Source organism: Phyllostomus hastatus, unplaced genomic scaffold (genome assembly GCF_019186645.2).
Source record: "Phyllostomus hastatus isolate PE091 unplaced genomic scaffold, TTU_PhHast_1.1 phas_contig_86, whole genome shotgun sequence".
Lineage (NCBI taxonomy): Eukaryota > Metazoa > Chordata > Mammalia > Chiroptera > Phyllostomidae > Phyllostomus > Phyllostomus hastatus.
In genome coordinates this window covers 45,918,002-45,935,978 of record NW_025333977.1, presented here as the reverse complement: position 1 = coordinate 45,935,978, position 17,977 = coordinate 45,918,002, and the positions used below count along the sequence as shown (strand labels likewise).

Here is a 17,977-nt window from a genome sequence, read left to right as displayed (position 1 = left end):
ATATTTTGTCTTGATTTTCTAAATCAGCAATTGTCATTCAATATCTTCTTAAGAGAATCAAAAAATTAAACATTCCCTAAATTTTGTTTCTGCTTCTTTTATGACCAATACCATATTTCACCTTATATTTTATTAAACTGTATGTGTCTCTCTTTTTATATTTCAGAAGGAAAGACAGCATTTGGAATTCACTTTTGAAATATCATAGTCTCTATAACAATGATCATATTTGTCTTACATATTGGTTGAGTTAATTAATTAATCAGTCCACTCAAGTGCAAGCACTGGATAGGTAAGTAAAATGCAACAGCTGCAGAACCTGTAGATTGAGTGAGAGGCTCCACATTCGGCTCTTCACACTGATCCAGCAATGAGAGAACATAGAAGAATTGTGTTCTTTCCTTATTTTTGTTACCTTACATAGTGGGATTTGTGTAGTTGTCAGTGAATTAATACATATAGAAAATATATTTTATGCCTATTTACCTGTGACCAGAACTTAAAGTTCACATTTCCCAAGTGAACTTAAACAATTGAATTTAATGGTGTTTCCATCTCTTATGCACCTTCTGCTCCCAGTTTATAAAAATATTCTTCATAATTCACATAAACAAAACAATAGAATGGTATTCTATTTCTTTTTCAAACTAAGATAGATAGGTTTCCTGTATCCTCCCTTGTTCCATGAATGCATATTTCTGAAACAGAACTCTCAGAAATGAAAAACCTTAAAATGATATTTCACAATAGAAATTGTTAGTCAATTGCATTTATAGCCAAATCAGTTAAGTAGATTTCCCTGATTTAAATAAAATTTTACATTAGAAGGTTTTGATTTTTATCTATAGACAAGAGTAACTGAAATCACTACTTTGAGAACTATATAAAACTTCAGTGAGCATCTTGTCAAGAGCACTGATGTTAACAAATGAAAAAGCCAAGAGCCAAGGCTATCAACTGACTTTATTAGGTCAGCAAATGAAACTATGACTGAGACAATACCAAAAATCACATAACCTCCACAGAATACTGTCCAAATTGAACAAATCACTTATTTGAACATATATATACACACACATAATGAACTTGAAGTTTGACACTTCCATTTAATTATTGCCCAACTTCTTTAAATATTTATTGATTCAGAAACTATAGTAATATTAGCTAACTTTTTAAATATAATAAATATCCTGAGATTTTTCTCTGCCACAGCATTATAAACATAGTCTGAAATATGTCTTAGACCCATAAATTTTACCCTGCTGTACCAAAAATATCAGAGCAATCTGTAATGATTTATAGTATATAGTAAAAGTAGTACATAAAATAGAAAAACAGCACTAAAGTTGTTGAATACTGATTAACTGTTGTCCTCAACTCCAAATATTTTTATTGTAATTAACACACATTTCTGGGATTTTAAATAAGTATAGATATTATAAGTCACAAAATAGATAATAATTGTCAAAGAAAAAAACAGTTTTGGATCCTGTACCTTGTTTCTTTATTTTTATTGACCATAAGTGAGGTTCTTTTTCAATATTCTTTGTGTGTAGTTATCTCTTTACTTAATATTTTTAACACACTCCTTGACATTTTTATTGGTACATATCTGTAGAATTTCATTGTATTTATTAGTGTGACCTTTTAAACTTTCAATTCACCTTCATAAATATTTCAATACTACAAAGATAATTATACTTTGTAAAAAATGAGCTCCATTTTTACTCATATCTTATAAAATAATTATTACACACTTCTGAGGAATCAGTATATATTTGTTAATTGCTTACCATATAATTATTGGTTAAAAATAAGTTGCTAATTTCAGAATAAAATGGTCACCATTACAGTTCTAAATCAAAAGCTACCTACAGGGCTATGAAAGTTCCAAAAGAAAAAATTAAAGTTCAATTGGTTGTTTTTCTGTATGTGAAATACTAAACAAATTATCTGCCTTTTAATGTACTTCTCAGGATGTTTCTAAATCCTTTAGATATGACTAGAGATTTGTTTCCTACCCTGTGAGTATTGACAACCTCACTTTACATTCACATGTATGAAGAACATTTCATATTTTTGAGAGCTGCTATTTACGGACTATATGCTGTGATACATGTGAGTTTCACTTTTATATAGAGGACCTCCCAAATGGCTGATTCAGTTAAGGAATTTCAAGGAAAATTGTTCATAACAAATAAGATAAAATTCAATATTTGAATTTGAGGATTATTGTTCCATTTACATAAAAATTGCCTTAATTTGAGTGGGTTTTTAGTTTAAATCTAATTTCACTTTTTTTCTGGAAAGTCACTTCACTATTACTTGTGGAATTCCTTGATATGTGATATGATTTTTTTTCCTTTTGCAGAGAAAAGCCCAGGAGACAATTCTCCTCAGAATGACCCTGCTGTGCCCTGTGTTTACTCCACAGTGACACTCAGAGAGAGGAGTTTGAAGATGTGTTACACCTAGAGCCAAGAACTGTTGTGATTTTGAAGAAGTTATTGATGCTTAAAATTCTATTTTAAGCCATATAAAAATATAATTCCTTTTAAAACAAAAGAAAAAAGGAAAGCTACTTTTGATGTTATAAATAAAAGATTTTGTTCCTGACACCAAATTGTACTGTTCATTTATTTTGTCCCTATCGGTGTACACAGGGGTATTTTTCCCCTTCCTTTCTACTCAGCAACAATAATAATATCAGATCTCAGGCTTAGGATCTGACCGAACAGAAAGGGTGACATGAACACACTAGATGGGTATAGCTTTATAAAGCAATGCCCATCCCCCTCGGTTGATGGAGCTGATTAAGCTCCCTCAAGCTTGAATCTACAGGGAAGTTATAGTGATTTGAGGATCCCACATGAACAAATATTGACACTTCCACCAAGAATCCCCCAAATCATGTGCGAAGTGAGAAGCCCAGACCTACAAATGAGTGGGCCCAGGAGACTAACCTGGGCGCAGGAGGGTGCGAAGTTAGTAACTGCTTTGAGAAATCGAATCGCTGTTTCTCGTTCCATGTATACTTTTCTTTCCCTTTTCCCCACTGAAAATATATATATATTTATTTATTTATTTATTAGCTCCCACATGAATCTCAATAACTGGGCTTTCTTTTCGGCATTTGGTGCCTAATAATTAATGATGCCCGTGCCTCATGCCTTGTAGGTTCTGGCCACCCTGAGCACCTGACGTCAGCTGCCCCCATCCCGCCTCTGTCAGGTCTTCCAAGCATTCCCCGGGTGGCCTGGACTTGGACAGTGGGGGCGGCAGGGAAGGATCCCGGGACAGGGCTGGGTGAGACCCCAGAGAGGGAGAAAGGAGCTCCCTCCATGCCCACCGAAAAGTCCAATCTCAGAACCGCCGCATTTTCGGCTCCGAGGAACTGGAGGTCACCCCAGACCTGGGACCATGTCTGAAGGTCCAAACCCAAGTGTATTTCCGGGGGCTAGGCAAGGGGGGGGGGCGGTTCTAGAGAAGAGAGCCAAAGAAATTCAGTGTAAGTCTGCAAGCAGTGAGCGCTCTCTTCCCTCCGCTCTTTTGAGAATCAACGTTGTATTGTTTCCACTGGCTCCAAAAAGTGGGTTTTAGATAGAAATAGATACACCGCACCTACCTCAACTTGACACAACTTGGAAGGTGGTGATCCTGGGGAGTTCCTTCCCCGTACACCCGTCTCTGGAGAACGCAACGTGGGGGAGGGGTGCTGGGGCCCGCCCCCGGGGAAAGTGAACTCCATATCGCCACAATTTTTCCTCTCTCCTTCCTTTCCCAACATTTTCCTCCTTTCTCTACTCTCCTCTGCACCCTTGGAGCAGCTTTTGCAAATATTTCAAGGCTAGGAAGTTCTCAAGATTATGGAAAGGTGTGATTTTTCCAAAAGGCGGCCCGGGCCGCTGTCTTTCAGAAAAGTGTTCAACCCGCGTACTTGCCCTTGTCCTAAGGGTCGGGGACCCGTGTTTGGAGAGCGGTGGGCCTGTGCGTGGGACCGAGACTACAGAACTCGGTAGGAAACAAGTCCTGTGGCTCTGCTGGGTCCTATCTGAATTTTTTCAACCTCGGCTCCTGGACAATTATTTCTCTCCCCTAGAATCCTTATTTTTCAGCTTTTTTCATGATAGTAGGTACCGTTCCTGTGTAATTTTCCATCCTTTCATCTACTCTTGGAGGACAATGGAAAGTGAAGGCAGATTCTCCTGAGCAGAGATTTGACGACAAAAACTGTTTCCTGTTACATTTCTCCTGGAATAAATTTGGGTCCCAGGAAAAGCCCCTGTGCAGCTCCAGCAAAACCCGGAGGCTAAAGCCAACACTTAGATGCACAAAACTGCCACTGCCGCTGCGCTCCGCTCTCCCGGACGGAAGCGGAAGGAAGTCGGCGGCTGTAGGTCTGCGGGGCGCAGACCAAGAACTTGACTTCGCTTCGTCCTCCCCTTTGCACTCTAAGTGTGGCTGAGAACTCGAGCAGGAGCGAATTTCTGCCCCTCTTCAATTGAGAGCAGCGTGTTCAGTTAGCGTGTTCAGTTACTGGGGGAAAGAGAAGAAAAGCAGTTTCTAGGGGTCTGTGTGGGTGTGTGTTTTAACTTAGAGCTTTAATGTCAACTTAAATAAAATGACACCTTTCCAGAACCAGTCAATAAATACTGCGGGAGCTGCCGCACCCTTCGAGTGGCCTCCGATTCCGTGGCTGCAGCGAAATTCCCAGTTCTAGCCTAATCTGTGAGGCCAAGGAGCTGCAGGTTCAGCCGAGAGCACCAGGCCAGTGTTCCTGTGGTCCACCTGCCCTCCCTGTCTGGGCTCCAAAGTCTGGAGACAAGTTGAGCCAAATTAAATCCAGAGAGGTCAACTTTGAGCCAGCTTTAGTATTAGTGATGCTCCCCTCTGTATATGCCCCTCTGTATATGCCTGTCTGATATAAATCGTCATACTCTAGTATCTCCAGCAAGTAAAACAAAATATATATGCATGTATGTATGTGTATATATACATGCATATATACATATATTCATTCACAGAAAAAGTATTGCCATACTGTGACACTGTCTTCACATCCCTGTCTGGCATTAGGAATTAACACAACAGAATTAATTAGAATGAGATGATTGGCCTTATTTATAACATTGCCTAGAAGTGGCAACTTGGAGGATTTCAGGAATTATTCAAAGATATTTATTTTGTTTTGTTTGTTTGTTTTTAAGGAGCTAGTAATGTCCCTTTTACCCGGTGTCCTCCACTGGCCTTTTCAGGTGGGGATTGGCCTTCCTGACACTTGGTTAAGCCTCAGGATTTAAAAAGATCATTTCCTAGTACACTAATTTGAGCGAAATCTGGATTCAGAGTGTGGGTTTACACGCCCAGCTCAAATGTCTAATGTATCAAATCCTCGTTAACTAACGGCTCGCTCCGTGGCCGTGTCAGCCAAAGGTCAGCCCTGTGCAACAGGGCAGCACGGTTCAAAAGCACTCTTCCAGCGCCCTGCCTCCCACCCCCTCACACTAATCCATCTTTCACGTTTCTATAATAGAGCACACAGAGTTTCCACAAGAAATGCCAAGGTTGTTTTTCTTTCCTTCTTTCTTCACATTAGTGACATGTAAACGATGTATCCTAAGGAAACTACTGGAAAATTGTTTATTTTTTTCCGGTGAGAAGGGATTGGAGTTAGTAGACAAAGTAATTGTCAAAATGTCCTCAAGAAGCACAAATATTTCAGAAGTTGTGGCTCTTAGAAATCTTCACTTAAAATAGTAATAATAATAATAATTAATAACTTCGCAGAATTGAAATGAAAACAGTGAGTAAGCTTTGTTGGAGACCTTAGGGATTAGAAACTACTCAGGGACAGGGACAATTCTCCCCCCCGCCCCCACAACCTCCTCCTCACCCCCCCCCCAAACACTTTGGAGACCAACGGAAAGAAAAGGCAGCTTTAGTGTCCACAGGGACAAAGAGGATCCAGGAGAGCGAGGCTGGACCCTTTGCGTTCCCGCCTCACTGGAGAGCCCCGCAACATTTCTGACTACCTTGGGGTCCTCGGTGTTCATGCACACCAACCTCACAGGCCAGACTGGCGTGGCTGCTCCACATCAGCCCAACTTCTCGGCGCGTGCTGCGGCCACGCGCGCGCACTCAGTCGCGGGCCCAGTCGGCTGGGAAGGTGGCTGGGCGGGGTGGGGAGAGAATGAGACTTACCACGTCTGGGGTCTAGGTTTCTGGCAAGGTTGGCAGCAGAGAGAGGCCGGGAAGAGAATCAGTCCTACTGGAAACACGCAATTTGGGCAGGGACTAAGGCGCTAGTGGGGAGAAGGAGAGTGTCTGTCTGGTTTGGGGGTCCTTCTTCCCTTGGCCCCGGCCTGCGCCCCGAGCTGTCGCCTCCGCAGATTAAACATGGCCTGGCATGAGGAGGCCCCAGAGCCCCATTCGCCGCCATCAAGCTGGAGCCTCCCAGCCTCGGGGCTCCGGCGCCATCCCCAGGGACGCGGGTGCGGAGGGGGGAGCCGGGAAGGACCGTCCCCACTCTACGGTCCGGGAGAGGGCAACCGCACCTCCTGTTCGGATACTGGCGGCCACGTCCGCTAGCTTGCAGACCCCCGCCCGCTCTCGCCCCCGCCCCCGCCCCTCCCTTTCCTCAAACCCCTCGCCAAATGAAAAGGGTTCTTGGGGCCTTGGCCTTTTGGGAAAGAACGCAGGAACCCAGACTGAGTTGGTTCTTTCTGCCCGGAGCGAGCCCGACTCTTGTCTTCGTCATTAGCATGGAGTCCCTAGAGTCTAGATCGCAACCTCCTCAACATATTCAAACACAAAAGGACCTAAATTGGGGAGAGATTTCCCGGAAGGGTGGCCCTTCTGGCAGGGATTTGGTGTACAAGGATTCTGCGCCCTGCGATCTGTGTGCCCTGGACAAGAGAACGCTTGTGTTCCCTTCACCTTTCAGGCCGGTCCAAGGGAGTGGGGATGAGCAGCTTCTGCCAAGCTTCCCTGAGCCCAGGTCCCGACGACGGTTCTTTTGGGACCATTCTCTGCAACTCAGAGGATGTGTAGGAGGAAAGTCTTTGTTCTGGCAGGCACGTTTCTAAAAGCCCTCTGCCTTACCCTCTGGTTCCAAGTTGAAGACTTGACAGGTGGTGGCTGTCAAGTGAAATGATGCTCTGGCCCTTGAAACTGGCCAGGTTGGAGCTGGCCCTGGGTTAAACTGCAGTGCAAACTGGGCAGTGACACAAGTCCTCTCCTGTTGGCAATGGGGGGAACAAGTGGGTGGGCACCATGGAATGGGTCTACTCATTCCGTTGAAAATAATATCCAGAGGAGGATTGAAACTTGTCAGCAGCCATTTTCTGATGCCTTGGTCCTAGGATTTTGACTAAAATACCCAAAGGCAAAGCTAGAGTTACCCAGGGACCCACCACCATTTCTTCCCTTTGTTTAGAAGGGTTGATAATCCCATCATACAGATTATACACTGCTCTGGAAATGTCAGTACATCGGCCACAAAATATCTTGCAATGTGCAGAACCCCCCCCCCCCCAAAAAAATGTCACCAGGAGAAGAGGCAAAAGCCTGGCACCTGAACTCCTCCAATCCCCCAGTACCTAGGTTTCTAAGTCAGGACCCTTCCTCCACCAGTCATCATGGTTGCACCACATACCTGCGCATTTGAGCTCGACAGGCTTACACCAGTTCACAAGCCTGAGAGCTGACAAGTATTATTGGGGAAGGGTCAAGTGAAAACCCTAGAGAAGCCTGGGACACAGCCAGAGACAGGAACAGGAACCAGGAGAGAAAGTAAAAGGAGAGAGAGAAAGAGAGAGAGCTGGGTGGATGGGTGGATTCATGAATGGACAAATAGAAGGATGGATACTCTAGTAGATAGATGATACATAGATGAGAAATAACGACAGGTGGACACTCAGGCCTGGGCCTGTGCAAAGAAGAAGGGTGGCACTGGGGTGTTTGCCTAGAGTGCCACACACACCCCTCCTTACGCACACCTCAGGCTTGGGCTCTGTCTAGGTGCCAGGTGAGTGGGAGGGGAAGTCCTCTCCAAGGAGCTAAGGGATATAAAAACAGCCACAGTGCCATTTCCAACTTTGAAGGGTACAGGAGGAAGAGGAATTTTCGGTGCCTTGACTCCTGGTCGACTGAGGCTCTCGCACCTCGCAGTCCGCGGCTCTTGGAACGGGGGAGTCGGGAGGGCCCTTCGGGCTCGCGATTTGGATGGCTGGAGCTGCAAATTTTTCCAGCCCACGCTGTCTGCCAGGCATTGTGAAGTCACTTCAACCAACGCGGTTTGTAAAGAAACACGTGCAGCTTCATCGCCACACTATTTTGGCAGCAGGACCAGCGGGTTTCACAGACCAGAGCCTCTGAGCTGTTCCCTTTGCCACCCGTGGGCCGGGGGCTCCGTATGAATATTCATAAGCGCGTGGAACCGCGGGTCGCGAATCACGCATGCGCACTGCCCTCCCAGCAGCAGCTCCAGCGGGTAGCAAGGACTTGGACAGCACTCCGCCGAGCTGAAGATTGGCGCAGAGGGCTTCTCAAAAGCTGACCATCCGGCCTTCTGTGGAGGTGCCCTAGGGAAGTCATGCTATTCCCCCTACCACACCCACACCCAAAGCCTGAGTTTATGTATTTTCAAGAAACTCTCCAGGACAAAAAATCTCCCTTAACTTACAGCCTCACCCGCCCCTACCCTTTCTCGCGGTTTTACCCCTCACAACTTTTAGTTTTCTTTTCCAGGGGCTAGGATTTTCCCGGATAAACATTAAAAAAATTTTTTAAAGGAATCAAGATGTGAGCTTCTCTCACCGTTTTTAGATACTAATGTTTTCTATAGCTTAATGGGAACTGTTACACAAAAAACAGATACATTTTATATCTGTTTGCTAAGGTCACTTGCCTTCTAAATTTGGGGTGTTTTTTAAAAAGATGTGATTCCCTTATGTTTATATTCACACTTAATAGTTGATTCTTAAGTATGCTGTAGGTAAAAATTCCTACACTGTGTAAGTTTCACAGCCCATGAATTCTGCATATGCTTGTGGAGATGCTCTGCAAACCATCAGAGGCAGCCAAAACATTGTTGACAGTCTTAAGTCTCTAGCATCTTCACTGCCAATGTAATTTCCATTCTAGATTGCTAAATCCAATTTCTTATTCTAGAAAAGCCCATCTCCAGTGTAGCATCAATTGGAAACTTTATACTAGTTTAGCTCCTCATTCTAAAGTGGAAATAAATGTTAGGAACTAATGCCAGAATTCAGCATGCATGGTAAAAATAGCCCCTGGCTTAGCCTTATCATGTTTCCTCTTGCTCAGACAGAGACTCTGGAGTGAACCAGCCTTGCATAGATTAATGGAAAACATTGCCCATATTTTGTGTATATTATGCCATTATAGTTGCAATAAACTTTGAGGAAAAGGCTCAACTGTGATATGGTACAGGAAGTTAACAGTTTTCTTATTTCTTGTCCCAAAAAATAGATTACTTTATAGTTACCCCCATAACGTATTACTCTTTATATCTAACCAAGTTAAATGGGTACATATTACTAAGGCTGAGATAGGTTGTAAAAAGCAGATAAATAAAACACCATAAATAATATGAATATTTAGTGGCTTGATGAGCATAGAATGGACACATCTTTCCATTGTGACTCTATTTCCAAGAACTCTAAAACCAGAGAATATAAGTTGTAACCATCTTAATGAAAGCAACGCTTTTTTCCCTAGTATGAACATATAGTTCTAGGATCTATACTTGATGCTAGGAGGAAGTGAGAATTCTGTGCTTAGAGAGAAGATAAATATGTAATTTCAACTTGAGGAAAAAAAGAAATATAAGTAGGAAATGTCTAAAATCTGATGGCTTCATATCTAGTTCACAAATGGTCCAAAATACATGCTCAGTATGTTCATTTTGAGTTTGTCAAACCACGTATGGTTAGTTTTCAACCTATCATAAACTGATGATGTTTAAGGGTCTGAGCCTTCTCTAGGCTGCTTCTTGGATGGCAGTGTGCTCAGGTACCAACACTGCCAGCACTGACTCACAAGGGGCCCAGGACACTGATTACATTTTGGCCTCAAAAGGGAATGTCTGGAAGGTTCAGGGCTGGGCAAGGTACGTGGAGGGTATGGTTCTGTTGCCAGGCCTTTAAAAGTTCTGGGAAAATTTCACAATCAACAAATAAAAACATCTAAATGCCAGGCCCATCAGTAAAGAAGGTTAGTGCTATTTTCATTGTCAGCTAAAGCAAAAAAAAAAAAAAAAAGGATAAGCATATGGGGCAATTGAAAGGTTACATCTTTCTTTTGGAGGTGGTTTGCTTCTTAAAGGTTAACTTGAATGCTTGACTTTAAAAAATCAAAATCATCAGCTGCAAACGCTTAAAGCAGTTGGGGGTAGCTTTTGAAGAACAAAACAAAGGGTCTGAAATGTTTGAAAATTACTTAGCCTCCATATAAATGGTGCTTGTATATTTATATGCTAACTCTGTAAATGTACATACATACGACAGCTCATCCCTCTTCATTTCTTGAATATGATTGCTTGTACTCAGGCATTTTTGTTGATACAATAAAACTTTTTAATAACTTATTAGCTATTCTAATCATTTGACAGTACCCAGAAAACAATGCAGTCAAAATATGAACCAGGACGGCTTTCTGCCTAAATCAAAATCCACAGCTACACACAGAAACCAGTCATTTGCAGCATCTTCAGCTTCTGCTAAATAGGGTCTAACAATATATTTTGCTGTTCACATTCATGTATTTCAGAACCTAATAGCCCATGAAGAAAAGTATGAAGAATACATCTCAAGAAGCAGACATTAAAGGTACCAGCAAAAATAATAGACTACATTGAAGTCTGAAGCATGATTTTAGGCGACCTACATCATTAATGACTTTTTTCTTTGTGGTGGGTGTTACAGAAGAGAATGTATAAGGTGGGTTGGCATAAATATTGGCTTCTAGTATAAAAGTTCCTTTTCTGTGAGTGAGATTGTTCACAAACACACACATGCACAGTACTTCTCAAAATGCTTTTAAAAAATCATTTGGCCTTCAAAGTCTTAAAAATATGTTTGAAATATGAAGTATTTTTGAAGAATACATTTACCCCTAAAATTTATCTTTAAAATATCCTACTTAAATCATGTATCATAGTATGATTTTAATCACTACTATGACATTAAAATTAAAAAGGCACTGGGTACATAAATGAGACATTCATATTTTCAAATTTGAAATAAACTAGATGTAGAAAAATGCCCCCATTTACTATCTTTCTAAAAACACTAACAAAGTTACAAAAGTACTATTGTTGTTGTTGTTATGGTTATTATTATCATACTCATATCATGCTCCCAGACAGTCTGATCTCTAATGGAAAGGGGACAGAGTATTAACTGAGGTGTTTATCTTTCTTTCCTAGAGAGATGAACTATCTTTATTTCTCTTTCTATTTTTGTTAATTATTGGTGTAACGTCTAGGATCATTTCAAATGCTACACTGACAGCTTTAGGTTCCACAAATTTTTGGAGTGAGCGGCAATTCCTGCTTAGGTGTTCAACCTCCTTAATTCTGGCAAAATCTTGCAAGGTGGCGCTCTTTTCGTGAAAGGTAGATGTTTACTTTTATAATCACAATAACATTTTTTAAAAGTTAAACACTACCATTTCCAGTTTTTAATGAGCTACAAAAATTCACCAAGTCCCCTCAGCCACCAAAACTTTGTAGGCTGAATGTGACAAATAGCAAATAGGAAGATGAAAGTACAAGTCAACAAATAATTTTTAAAGAGAATTTAACATTTTGGTTTTGCACACTCTTAAAAATTGTCACTTTTAAATAGGTGTGAAGATCTTAAGGGCCTATCATACTTTCATGGGTTTTCCCCACTTGTTTTTCTCCTCAGAGTCACTTCCTGAACTCACAGAGTGTATTAAAGAAGCAGGTCCAGATTCCTCCTGGTCCATAGTGAGTCCATATCTGACTCCTGCTCTGACACAGCCAAGGCCCTGATTTGTAATCTCCAGCTACGTTGTCTGCTTAATGGGGCGATCATGCAAGCTACAACCAGAGACAAAGAAGCTCCCATTCCTACCAGCACAGCTAACTTAGAGGGAGCAGCAAAGCTTGCAAATCTATCAAACTAAACTGCAAGAAAGACAATCTGATTTAGAGAAAAGGCGTTCCGCTACAGTCATTAAGCACAAGTAATTTAGATTTTTTATATTGTCTCCTCATTTACAAATTTACTGTATCAATGCCAGCCAATGGAACGAATTTCTTAAGTAAATGAGAAATAAATAAAAGAGATAGAAAGATAATAAAATTACATAAAATAATTCTCTTCCCTAGATGTATTTTTGAGAGAACTAATAACAGCAGTAAAATTACAGTAATAATAACATATCATAGAAAGTAATTAATTTAAATTAGCATCACATTTAAAGAAATATAAGTAAACCGCTTTAAGGACATTTACTTTTATACAAAGAAGGAAGGTCTGGAAAAGCATGCATTGACATCCTGAAAATTAGTTATAGCCATAAATGGCTTAATTGAAGACAGCAATTTAAAATATGATATTGTAAATCTGCAACTTGGTTTCAGCCTGGGGAATTTAATTTGGGGGCAGTCGAACCCTCTGCTGCAAGTTCATTTGCAACACTACAGAGTGAGCCCTGAGCTTCTGACAATTCGTCTACATTAATATTGATGTCGTCTGTGCAATCTATTTCTGTTATTTTTATGGTTGTTATTCCACGTCTGCAAAGGTCATTTAAATTATACTGCAGCCTAAAATTTGTTTCATAAATTTTGATATAAATACTAATTACACCCTCTCGGAGAGCCAGCAGGGTAGCATTCATTTATCACGTTTACACAACCTGCGATGACAGAAAGGGAAGGCAAAGGAGACTGGAGAGCTTTTTCCCAAGGACTGCTAAGGCTGGCAGAAGAGGCAGCAGGTTGCTGGGGTGGCGGGGAGAGGAAGAGTGAAGAAGAAATTCCTACCACAATCACTGAGATTTAAGAATCTTTAATAAGGTACGAAAGGTTACCAAACAGTTCTGGAAACTAAAGTGTACATAACGAGTTCTTCTAGCCATAAATATTGAATAGCTGTAACATGAATAAACCGGCCCTTTACATGCGGATAAATATGGAAACTAGGAATTATATACATTATGTGGTTGTATCTTTTGCCAAAAGCAACTGACAGTTATAGTTTATATCTTTTTTAATATCACTTTACATAAACAAATGGAACAGTTTTGACACGCAGATCCAGGCTCCTACTATACGAAATCTTGACAGAACGTGAAACAACATTTTACTGCACTAAAGTACTTAGACTTTGGGACGAAATGTTTGCACTTTATACAAAAAAAAAAACCACATTAATACCAATAATATTCTGTTAGGTCGACGTGGAGACTGTAATCGTACAAAGTAATTCACATTTTGGTACACATTTACTAGAACATTCTTGCCATTCAGTACAAACAGTTGGCTTTTGGCCGCCCACCCTTCCCCCCAACCCCGCCCTCCCGGCCCCTCCCCCCAAATGCAAAGACCACAACGCCACGATCCCACCCGCCCGTTCCAACTGAGATATAACTATTTACAGAATCCAACAGTACAGTTTTAAGCTAATAATTCTGTATTTACAAGAATGCAAAGAAGAAAAAAAGAAAGCCGAAGCCCAGAGAGCCTGTTCCAATTCTGATGAGGAACTGGCCTACCGGGTTGGCAGCATTTGGTCAGGCGGCCGCCTTCTCCCCGACCCCCATCCCGCCCCTTGGCTACCAAGCCACTGCCAAAAGGGGGGAAAAATGGAAAAAGGAGGGGAAATTAAAGGTCTGGTGCTTTATCTCTTACTCGGTCCTGGGTCTACTGGCAGGTTCAAAAAAATAGTATTGCGGGATGGGGGAGCTGTTTTGATTCGCAGGGTTCTTTCAGTAACATTTTGCATACGTGTGTTCAGTCTCTTAAATAGGTTTTTGATCGGCGTTTTGTTTCTGATTTTAAACGTACCATTCATTAAAATTGGAAGAGAGCGCGCTGTGGCCTGCTGTGTGGTGGACCGCGGACGAGGAGGGCGACAGGGAGCTGGTGGTCGGGTTGTCTGTGGAGGGAGACACGATGGTGGGCGGTGTGGAGGACTCGTAGCCCGAGCTGGCTGCCGGCGAAGGCTGCGAGCCCTGCGAGGAGGATTCGTGGACCTGCGGGAATAAAGTCGAGTTTTTAAGGAGATGAAGACCCGGAGCAGCAGCCGCCCAGGACCCGCGAAGGCAGCGCGCCGCCTCTCCAGGGAGCGCTGCAACCCCTCGACCTCCGCGGAGGCCTCGCTCGCGGGACTTGACTTGGGCTGGGTCGTCCTGCCCCGGCCCGGCAGAGGCAGTTCTCCAGAGAGCGATAGTGACCCGGGGGCTCCCAAAAGAAAACCAAACCTGCGAAGGAGGTGACTGAATTTGAGGCTAGAGCAGCAGATGTCCCCGCACCCACCTCACAGCCACTGCTTTGCTCGCTCAGATCTGCGGGCAAGACCCCAACTCTTCTGCCAACGCTGCCAGCCACAAGGGCGACACATTCGGCCGCGTCCTCCAGCTGGCGCAGCCCTAGCTCCCGGTCTGGGCCAAATTCAAATTCAGTCGCTGCCTCTGATCGAGTGTTCACTTCCTTTTTGCTTTTCTTATTAAATAAAACATTTAGAACGGTCTGGGGTCCTCCCACCCTCTTTTCTACCCCCGCCCTCTCTGCCCAGCCCCTCACCGCAGCGTGGAACCGATGCCTCTCAGCCTCCACCGGCTCCTGCCACCTCCCGGCTGCCACTCGCTGCCGGTCCCGGCCGAGGAGCAGAGTGGGCTCCTGGCGCGAAGGCGGGTGGCAGGAGCTGGGCGATTACCTTCATGTGTTTGCGCAGCGAGCTGGGGTGCGTGTAGGATTTATCGCACATCTTGCAGAGATAGGGCTTGTCGCTGGTGTGCACGTGCATGTGCTTCTTGCGGTCGCTGCTATTGGCAAAACGTCGGTCGCAGCCCTCGAACTCGCACTTGAAGGGCTTCTCCCCTGGCGTGAAAAGTGAGAAAGAGACAGGACTGATTAAAACAAGACCTGTGGTTGCATTTTTTTTTCATGCAAACAAATGAAAAAAATTAAAAAGGTTGCAAGCTCAAACACCCGGATCTTCAGTAAAGTCATATATATGCAGTAGATTTATAAATATCTTAATTATTTTTAACTACGAATCCAATTAAGTCTATATTTTTATTATTGTTGCTGCTCTTATTATTATTGTTCCTGTTAGATTTTTATTTTGTTTTATTTTTTTAAGATCCCTTAGCACTAGCAGGTTTTTCTGCTGGTGGCTATCCAAAGGACTTCGGGAGCCAGCACCTACCTTTTGGTTTCTAATTTTCACATTCCGGGCTGATTCTCCTGCTGTTTTGCTCTTCTCTCCTCCCCCAAAACCCCTCTCTGACGCTCTGCACCCCCTCCTCGCCTCCCCCACCCTACACTTTACACACACATTTTATAATGTAATCTGGGCCCAGAGCTCGGCGCCGAAAATTCTTCCCTGGCTGCGACGATAAACCCAAAGATCCATATGCGGTTATCAGAAGTCACCCGGGAAAATCAGAACAGGGAAGCAGACCTGATCCCAGCGTTGTTGGAGCAGCGGGCCCAGGATGGCCTGCCTGACCCAGACTACAGTCATGAGCTCGCCGCGAACTTTTCTTTTAACTGTTCCCGACCAGTTTCTATTTTAAAGGCCGATGTAAGGGATTCGGAGTTTTGAAAACCACCTCATAGGATTTAGTTGGCCAAAAAAAAAAAAAGAAAGAAAGAAAGAAAGAAAAAGACATCTTTGCCTTTCTTCGACACTCCCGACTCCTCAAGACTGCTCACAAACAGGTCACTACTAAAACTGGACGATTTAAATATGCACCAGCCTCCAAAAGCCTCCTCTGGTCCGCCTTGCTTGTTTTCACCACTTCCTTTCTCCTTTCTGTCTCTCTGTTTTTGTTTCTCTCTGGTGCCCCTTCACCCGATCTCCTTCAATTTCCTCAGGTCTTTCCTTTGGGAAAGACTTCACTAAGGTGCACAGAGGGGGACGTGGGCCGGAAGCAAATGTTTAGATTTAGATTTGTCTGCAGCTGGAGCTGCGGAGGCTGCCTCCGCCGCCGCCGCCGCTGCCTGAGCCTCCGGGAATCAGCCACCTCTCCCGGCTTCGTGCACGCCAAGGCTCTGCAAACCGGGTGTGTCTCTTGGCTCTCCCGGCTTTTATATTCCTCCTTTAAAAGTCTATATTCCAGGATCTTCCCTGTGCGCTCCTTTTATGCTTTTTCATAATTTAAGCACGAAACTAAGCACGAATCTGCGTAACTTTCTCTGCCTACCGGCTGGAACCTAACTCCCAGACCCAACCGAGGCCCGATTTTCGCGCCCCGACCACTGACTTTTGGATTTCGGGTGTTATGTCCGGGACCCTTAGGGAGACGGGGGCGGGGGGGTCAAGGACAGAGGTTTCCGTACCTGTGTGCGTCCTTTTGTGGATCTTTAAGTTCTCCGAACGCGCGAAGACCTTGCCACATCCTGGGAAGGGGCAGGGGAAGGGCTTCTCGCCCGTGTGTACGCGGATATGGTTGACCAGTTTGTATTTGGCTTTGAAGGGCTTGCCCTCGCGTGGACATTCCTCCCAGAAGCAGATGTGGTTACTCTGCTCAGGTCCACCGACGTGCTCCACGGTGACATGCGTGACTAGCTCATGCATGGTGCTGAAAGTTTTGTTGCAGGACTTTTTGGGGTTGGCCAGCTGCTCCGGCTCGATCCACTTGCAGATAAGCTCCTGCTTGATGGGTTGGCGCATGTAACGGAAGAAGGCGCCAGCGCCGTGATGCGCGGCCATGTTCACGTTCATGGGCCCGTAGCCGTGCAGCTGCGGCGCGGCATAGTGCTCCGAACGCGGGCTTGTCACCTGGCCGTACTGCTCGGGCCGCGGATACATGTCCCCCGAGAAGCCAAGCCTCATCTGCCCGTTCACCACGTTGGGCGACGCGTGGCCCGCCGCCTGCTCGTGAAGGCCAGGGAAGAGGAGGTGGCCCGCGGCGTCCGTGTGGCTGTGTGGGCCCCCGAAACCCCCGGCCGAAGCGGCGAACAGGCTGTGCTGAGCGCTGGCTGCTGCCGCCGCGTCGCCAAAGCCCCGGTTGCGGAACAGAAAATCCCGCGTGGAGTTGAAGGCAGCGCTCGAATAGGAGCCGACGTGGCCCGGGTGGTGGTGATGGCCAAGGGCTGCGGCCGCCGCGTAGCCGGGCGCCTGAGACGTGAAGGCCGTCTGGCCGGCTGAAGCCAGCTCGTGCGAGCTGGGGTTGAGCTTGAAGGCTCCCATGCCGTCGGCGAACGGGTTGATGCCCAGGCCTACGTCGCGCTCGGACACGTCGCCCGCGGAGTGGTGGCGGGATGCTCCAAAGGTGGTCACGCCGATTGCAGGGTACTGGGGGCCGGCGTCCAGGAGCATCGTGGCTGCTCCGGGCGAGCCCCGGCCTCCCCCGCCCCCCCCACCCTCGCCCGCCGAGAAGGGAAAAGCAGGAGGAGGAGGAATGGGAGGCGGAGGAAGAGGAGGAAGAAGATGAGGAGGGAGGAGGAGTCGACCCACCTCGCGAAGTCCTAGCCCGCAGGCAGCTGCGCTGCGCGCTGGGGAGCCCGCCTGGCCGAGCGCGGGGAAGCCGGACGGCTGCGGGCCGCGAGCAAGGCGGGCTCTGCCCGCCAAGCAGACCCTGCCGGCCGGGCTTGCACTTTCTCGCCGCTCAGTCTTTGCCGAGAGTGCCCCGCGTCAAAGCTGCCCAGGGAAAACCATGGAGCATCTCAGCCCCCCCAAAAAACTTCCTCCCGGATTTGTAGCATAGAGGAATGTGAGCGCAGGAGCCGCAACTGCTCGCTCTCTCTCCG

At 45.1% G+C, this 17,977-nt stretch overlaps 2 protein-coding genes across 2 annotated transcripts in view; both read right to left on the bottom strand.

Moving 5' to 3' along the window:
• The window catches only part of LOC123827359 (40S ribosomal protein S25-like), a 44,698-nt gene extending 40,950 nt beyond the window's left edge, over positions 1 to 3,748 (bottom strand). The window contains exon 1 of the mRNA XM_045851883.1: positions 3,626 to 3,748. Coding sequence (XP_045707839.1) covers positions 3,626 to 3,748 — 123 coding nt within the window. The remainder of the gene's footprint in view (positions 1 to 3,625) is intronic.
• Positions 3,749 to 13,607: 9,859 nt separating this feature from the next.
• On the bottom strand, positions 13,608 to 17,559 carry ZIC1 (Zic family member 1). Its single transcript, XM_045851490.1, has 3 exons — positions 16,565 to 17,559; positions 14,934 to 15,097; positions 13,608 to 14,250 (listed from the first exon to the last, which is right to left on the bottom strand). The coding sequence occupies exons 1-3, from the start codon at positions 17,544 to 17,546 to the stop codon at positions 14,053 to 14,055; spliced, it is 1,344 nt and encodes a 447-aa protein (XP_045707446.1). The 5' UTR covers positions 17,547 to 17,559; the 3' UTR covers positions 13,608 to 14,052.
• Between the last annotated feature and the right edge of the window lie 418 nt (positions 17,560 to 17,977).

Bases quoted from the DNA above. Each gene is read 5' to 3' on its own strand.
- ZIC1 (XM_045851490.1), bottom strand. From the start codon at position 17,546: ATGCTCCTGGACGCCGGCCCCCAGTACCCTGCAATCGGCGTGACCACC. The intron at 15,098-16,564 runs GTACGGAAACCT...TTTTCACGCCAG, and splicing joins CCACAAAAGGACGCACACAG to GGGAGAAGCCCTTCAAGTGC. The intron at 14,251-14,933 runs GTAATCGCCCAG...TTATTCCCGCAG, and splicing joins CGCTGCGCAAACACATGAAG to GTCCACGAATCCTCCTCGCA.